Raw genomic sequence first — 7421 nt, 5'->3', positions numbered from 1 at the left:
GTAGTAGGTAGCCTATTCAAAGTTGTGCAAATAAAAATAAAAATCATCGTATCTTTGCTGATACAAAAAGCCACGCAAATCAATGTGTCCAACTATATTTGTAGAAAAAACTTTTTTTTCCCAGGTTTGTACCGACGTTGCGGTTTTGATGCGTGTGTTGCGAACGCGTTTTTTAAGAGAAAACTGTAAATAGCGATTAGCAATGACACGTACGATCCACTTGTCAATACTCATTAATAAACATCTAAATATTAATTGTAATAAGTTTGTTAGCTTGGGGGGCACTCATCGCATATTTAAGAACGGATCATTATTCATCATTTACAAAATGATTTGGCAATCGCTTTTCCGTAGCTATTTTGTCACAGAGTCCCCCGTAGCTGCGTGTCGGCAGGTTGTTGCGTTGTTCACTGAGTGTATTTCCACGTGTAATACCGGCTCTTTAAGGGCTTCAAAATGGCTCGATCCTACAATGACGAGTTTCAATACTTGGAGAAAATTGACAAAACCTGTTGGCGGATAAAAAAGGGGTTTGTGCCCAATATGAAGGTAGGAAACGAATACGAGGCTAGCTCTTTAGCATTGGGCTAAAGCTGGACCCTGTCAGCTGTTCTTTGCGATCATCTTATCAAATAGGCGTATAATTAACATGGACGTCATGCAGTATAGTTTATATATACAGGTCGCAAATTGACATATCATTACATGTGTTAGTTAGAACCAGTAAGCCCTATAAGAGACATGTGACATGCCCTGAATGGATGACTATGTTTCTAGCAATGATCAAATCAGGTTTCTGACTGACAGCTCGTCACTTGCTGTAGGTTGAAGGAATCTTCTACGTCAATGATCCCCTTGAGAAGCTGATGTTTGAGGAGCTCCGCAATGCCTGTCGTGGAGGAGGTACGTGGCAAGTTCGGCTGTCATACACCATGTCAACAAAACGCTAATCTCGTACAATCGTGTATGTGACAAAATCTTGCGTGCTCTATTATTTTCCCAATAGGCTTTGGTGGTTTCCTCCCAGCTATGAAACAGATTGGAAATGTGGCCGCACTGCCCGGAATAGTGAACGTATGTGGATTTGAATGCCCATCCATACACTTATGCAATACACAATGAATCCGCAAGCACAAGTTAGTTCATGTCTAACCTAATGTTCGGTGATCGTCCTCAGAGGTCCATCGGTCTTCCTGACGTCCACTCTGGCTACGGCTTTGCCATTGGAAACATGGCCGCCTTCGACATGAGTGACCCCACCGCTGTTGTGTCACCTGGCAAGTCATGGCATTACTTGATCATTTCATACTTTTCTGTATCTTAAATCTTGAGACAGCTTTCAATCAAAGCACGCAATACATATTTCACACACAAGCTCCCTCGGTTTTCGTATGCTAATGTTCATATACCTGTCTGTCTGTCTGTCTGTCTGTCTGTCTGTCTGTCTGTCTGTCTGTCTGTCTGTCTGTCTGTCTGTCTGTCTGTCTGTCTGTCTGTGTGTGTGTGTGTGTCTGTGTGTGTTATGTGATTGGTTCCCTGCAGGCGGCGTGGGGTTCGACATTAACTGCGGCGTGCGTCTGCTGCGGACCAACCTGGACGAGGGCGACGTGCAGCCGGTGAAGGAGCAGCTCGCCCAGGCACTGTTCGACCACATCCCCGTGGGCGTCGGCTCCAAGGGCGTCATCCCCATGGCCGCCAAGTAAGCCCCAGGGTGGGATGGGGAGGGGAGGGTGATCGGGGGGGGGCAGACTGCCTTCTGATAGTGGGTATAGTTGGAGCCGTCTTATAGGAACATGATAGATGATAGGTTCAGTTTACAATGGCTAAAGGTGGAGTTATGGTTGGACGTTGACGCAACGCAACGACCACGCAGACGCTCCGACGCGGTCGTGGACCCGTTTCGGTTCTGCGTCGGGTTTTAGTGAGCGGACCGATCACAGCCCTTGCAGCCCAAGCTGGGGCAGTAGAGAAGAAGGATTGGCGGTCTCTCACCTCGGGGCCTTTCTGTACGTAAGAGCTGTTGTTTATGTCCTATTCTGCTGGTTCCCTGAAACTGATTCAGAGGACAACACATCTATAGTCAAACTGACACATTTATTTAAGATAATTACAGGATATGACGAGCAGGAGACTGTACCTCTTAGTGAGGAGCCATGTACAGTGAATTCAGTTCAGCATGTCTACTGGGAATATGTGCATTATAATTAAAGTGTGTGTGTGTGTGTGTGTGTGTGTGTGTGTGTGTGTGCAGGGACCTGGAGGAGGCTCTGGAGATGGGCGTGGACTGGTCCCTAAGGGAGGGCTATGCCTGGGCAGAGGACAAGGAGCACTGCGAGGAGTACGGCCGCATGCTGCAGGCCGACCCCAACAAGGTCTCCTCCAAGGCCAAGAAGAGGGGCCTGCCACAGGTACGCCCCACCGCTAGCCCGGCTACTGCCGGACCAAGCTCACTCGCAGATCGCACGTCGGTCTGGGGAGGCTGCTGTCGTTTCCTTCAGCACAATAGGCCGTGATCAACGGGACTAGTTCAACTGACTCTGTACTCGATTGGCTGCTTGCCGTCGCTTCCCTGTCGTCATCGTGTTAGACCAGCCAATAGCGCGCCAGGGGGAATTGGTGATTGGCTCCCGCAAAAACATATCGGAAGCAGAAAGAAATGTGTTGCTCTTCTCCAGACCCTTCTGCAGGGCGAACTCAAATCGCCGGCAGAACGGCCTGGGGATACCCAGTCTATCACACCGCCACAACATGTGCATTTACATTCAGGGCATTTAGCAGACGCTTTTTTTCCAAAGTGACTTACAGTAAGTCCATTTGTCAGAAGAAAGAGAAACAACGATATATCTCTGTCGGTACAGTAAGGATGTTCATAGAACCAAGTGCCAAGCACTAACTATCATTAGGTTAACCCATTCTCTGTATACAACAAAAGTAGCTAGGATAAGATGAGGAAGCAATCTATTCAAGAGTTGTTTCTTTTCCTTTGTGTGTTTACATTATTGCGATCAAGTGACCGAAATCGTATGCATCCTTCTCTGTGTATAATCTGATTTCAAATTTGCCATAATGCCTTTCGTGGCCCACAGCAGACTGAACTAGATTCTGAAATTAGCCCCCCTATGGACTGAATTGGGATATTGACCCAAAGAGTCAACATGAAACCTAGAGAAACAAAAATATTGAAGTCTCTATCCAGTAGTCGAGTATAAGCAAACCGAAAGGTGATAAGTAGGGCTGGGTATTGCCAGGTACCTCACAATTCAATTCAATTATTTAGGTTTTGATTCGATTTCGATAGTGATCCAATTGCTTCGATATCGATTCAATAATGCGTGCAGATGACAAAAATACATCAAAAATACCTCAAAATGAATGAACCATTTCATTGTGCTTTAACTAGCAAAAAGAGAATACACCATTGTATAGTATTGTTCCTGAGCTAAACTAAATAAATAATAACATAGACAAATGTAAAAGAGTATGTACATTTAGGCATACCCGCTTCTAGATTACAATGACTGAGTATGCTTCTTTTTTTCTAATGGAAATAATCGATTAAAAAAAAATTCTGAATCGAAATTGAATCGCGAACAAATAAGTTGCAGTACATTGATGAATCGATATTTTTACCCAGCCCTAGTGATAAGGTGATCCCTGACTTGAGTGGGGAGCAGATCATTCAGTTTATCATTGTTGATAATGTAACACAAGAGTTTTCTCTCGTTTTTAGATGGTCTTTTCTTCAACTCAAAATGAATATGCCATATGTTGAGATGTTTTGTGTACACATAAATAAGTATTACTTCATTGTAAAAAAAAAAAAAAAACGCCTATGGATGCGGTTTGTAATTCATAGGCCGGTGATCAGGATACATGTCCCTATGTGTCCCTATAAGCAACCCCAGTATTGATCCATCCGCCCTTTCTCCCCCCCCCCCCCAGCTGGGCACCCTGGGGGCGGGGAACCACTACGCCGAGATCCAGGTGGTGGACGAGATCTACGACGACTACGCCGCCAAGAAGATGGGCATCGACCACAAGGGCCAGGTGTGCGTGATGATCCACAGCGGCAGCCGAGGCCTCGGGCACCAGGTGGCCACAGGTGGGCGTGGTCACCACACTCGATAGACCCGTTACCACACCTGCACTACCCACAATGCTTTGGGGTGATACATTAGTACGGTGGGGACATATAAAGCTTCCCCGTAATACTACAATTATGCAGACACTTTGGTTAAAGGGGACATATCATACCACCAGGTGTGAGCGTGATTAGCCATTACAAGCCGTTTTCAAAATGTGCAGCATTGTGACATCACAGGTGGGCGTGGCCACCTAGATGTGTGACAGATAGATGAGCAGTGTTTGCTAGTCTACTGGGTAGGCTGGTAGACTGATCTATCCAGCACACATCTAGATGGACACGCCCACCTGTGATGTCACAATGCTGCACATTTTCAAACCTGCTTGTAATGGCTAATCACACTCACACCTGGTGGTATGATATGTCCCCTTTTAAGAAGTCGGTCCATTAAATAAAAAAGCTACCGAAATAGGCTGCATTAACTACTCACGATTAATTAATTTACTAACTAATTAAGGGTTATTGGGTTAACTAAAGGGTTACAGGGATCTACATACGCCTACAGTCAAAACAAACCAAATAAGAGCTTAAGTTTCTCGGTTATGTAACCCGTATTGTCCTACGGCATCGGTGCTGATGGAAGTCTAACTCACTAAAGGTAACGAGATTAAAGTAAGAGATGAGGTTGGGGTTGCGTAGCCATGTGTGATTTATAGAATGCATGCATTCACGGCACAATCAACTTCCACGAAGTGACCGAATGGTTTGTATCCGTCATTGGTGAAGACGCCCTGGTTGCCATGGAGAAGGCGATGAAGAGGGACAACATCGTCGTCAACGACCGGCAGCTGGCCTGCGCCCGCATCCACTCGGCCGAGGGCCAGGACTACCTGAAGGGCATGGCCGCCGCCGGGAACTACGCCTGGGTCAACCGTTCCTCCATGACCTTCCTCACCAGACAGGTAGACCCCCCGACAGCTCAGACCAGGTCCTCATAAAGGCGGGAGTCAGACCAGCATGCCCACCACAGATCTGTTGTGTCAGCGTTCAAACTGATGAGTCACCGTTTGACTTTAAAGCTAGAGAAGGCAATTTATTTAGGAAGTATTTTTGTGGTCATATTTGTTGAAATCCTCTTAATATCGCGACCCGCGCACACGTCGGCCGAGGCACTAATGGCGCATTCGGTTGGAGACTTTCAAACGATAGCTCACTCGGGCTGGACTCTCCAAACGAACTACCCTAGCTTTAAAAGCATGTCGGGAGTGGAACGTCCTACGCCTTGCTTCATTCCCTGCACTCCCAGCAGCAGCACTTAGTAGTCAGTAAGCAGGAGGAAAGGAGCAGTCAAAAACAGGCAAAGCACTCCCTTTGAGAGAATTTCATTGCCAGTGACTGCTGCTGCAGTTGTTGTGCATATGACAATAAACCATGTTGAATCTTGAATCATAGCAGCCCCCACGCTCTCCTCCGTCACCCCTCCGCCCGCAGGCCTTCTCCAAGGTGTTTGCGACCACGCCCGACGACCTGGACATGCACGTGATCTACGACGTGTCCCACAACATCGCCAAGGTGGAGGAGCACATGGTCGACGGCCGGCCCAAGACGCTTCTGGTCCACCGCAAGGGCTCCACCCGCGCCTTCCCTCCGCACCACCCCCTCATCGCCGTCGACTACCAGGTGGGGCTTTACCTTCTGATTACCAGGGGGTCCACGCATCGGGAAGGCGCTCGGTTACTGAGCATTTTGAGCCACCATCTCAGCCGGGAATCCAAGGCATAGGGGCATATTTTAGGGATTAGGAAAACTGTTAATTGGATTTATTATTCAAAATAGTTCACACACGGCAGTAAGATCTTTCAAAGGAATGACGGATAATACACAAACCATATTGAAGCAAATCAAAATGGTACTTTTAACAACTTTGTTCACTGGCCTGGTCATAACCTCAGATTATACGAGGTGTACTTTATTTACCCCAGACCGGTAAATAAGGGTTAGGGAGATGCTTTAAAACCCACCAAATGTCCCTGCACACCAGTACCTGCCGGGAGGCCCCCTGGTTGGAGGCCCCCTGGTTGGAGGCTCCCTGGTTGGAGGCTCCCTGATTGGAGACGCACTGGTTGGAGGCTCCCTGGTTGGAGACGCCCTGGTTGGAGACGCCCCCGTGGCCCTCAGAGGCTCCGGCGCTAACCGTCCTGGGTTCTGTTGTCCCTCCAGCTCACGGGCCAGCCGGTGCTGATCGGAGGAACGATGGGCACCTGCAGCTACGTGCTGACGGGGACGGAGAAGGGCATGACGGAGACCTTCGGCACCACCTGTCACGGAGCGGTACGGCCTTTTATACTGTTCTGTTTGCTTTGGCTTTCTGCTAAATCCTAAATACATTGCACTTTCTACAATGCATCTATTTTACTTATTTATGTTAGATTATATGACAATGTTTTTATGTGAAGCACTTTGAGTCTGCCTCGTGTATGAAAAGTACAACAGTACTACTACAACTACTATTACAATAAATAAACTTGCCTTCTTCGTTTCGGTAGAACTTAATAAAAGCTCTGAGGTTCTACCATGTATCGTGAAGCAGGCGATCCCTCAGTTGAAAGAGTGTCCCACTACAGACCCTTTAACCTGAAGTATTGAACCTGTGGTGTCTTTTTCGTTCCAAAGGGTCGTGCTCTATCCCGAGCGAAAGCCCGTCGTAACTTCGACTTCCAGGACGTGCTGGACAAACTGGCCGACCAGGGCATCGCTATCAGGGTCGCGTCTCCCAAGCTCGTCATGGAGGAGGTAGGGGCATCGATGCACTGCAGCTTACAGTCAGATGGTTCTACACGCGTTTCTGTTTTTCAAGGTTTTCGTAACACTCGTGTGTCCACAGGCTCCCGACTCGTACAAAAACGTCACAGATGTCGTGAACACGTGCCACGACGCCGGCATCAGCAAGAAAGCGATCAAACTCCGGCCGATCGCGGTGATTAAGGGCTAAGGTGGCCGCCGCGCTTCCACTGGGAACTCTATGCACTTAAACCGGGACGTACGGGAGGAGGAGCGGCTGGAAAACTAATGAATGGATGGGAAAAGGCCTCTAAAGACTGATGTTCAAACATCCCAAAGAGATGTTCTTTGATTTTTCTTTTTATTCTTAAACTTTATTTTGAAAACATTTTATTTGAGCGGAACAAAATGAAGTCCTCCCTTTTTTTTCTGTATGTGTAGATAATCAATGCCATATTGAGAGCGACCACGCCTTATAATAAACTGCTTGGTTACAGCCGACGCAATGAAAGATTGCAGTTTTCGCGTTCTTCCAATATAATCAAACGCAAATTAG

General features: G+C 47.3%; 1 protein-coding gene across 1 annotated transcript; it reads left to right on the top strand.

The window, feature by feature from the left end:
- The first annotated feature begins 380 nt into the window (after positions 1–380).
- Positions 381–7361, top strand: rtcb (RNA 2',3'-cyclic phosphate and 5'-OH ligase). The gene is made up of 12 exons (XM_079734835.1): positions 381–549; positions 825–903; positions 1007–1074; positions 1178–1277; positions 1543–1699; positions 2252–2408; positions 3943–4102; positions 4871–5046; positions 5576–5764; positions 6305–6415; positions 6758–6877; positions 6969–7361. The coding sequence occupies exons 1-12, from the start codon at positions 457–459 to the stop codon at positions 7074–7076; spliced, it is 1518 nt and encodes a 505-aa protein (XP_079590961.1). The 5' UTR covers positions 381–456; the 3' UTR covers positions 7077–7361.
- Positions 7362–7421: the final 60 nt, after the last annotated feature.

This window comes from Pollachius pollachius (assembly GCF_949987615.1).
Source record: "Pollachius pollachius genome assembly, chromosome: 4".
In the NCBI taxonomy this organism is placed as follows: Eukaryota; Metazoa; Chordata; class Actinopteri; order Gadiformes; family Gadidae; genus Pollachius; species Pollachius pollachius.
The sequence above is the reverse complement of the archived record's forward strand: the minus strand, read 5'-3'. Positions and strand labels throughout refer to the sequence as shown.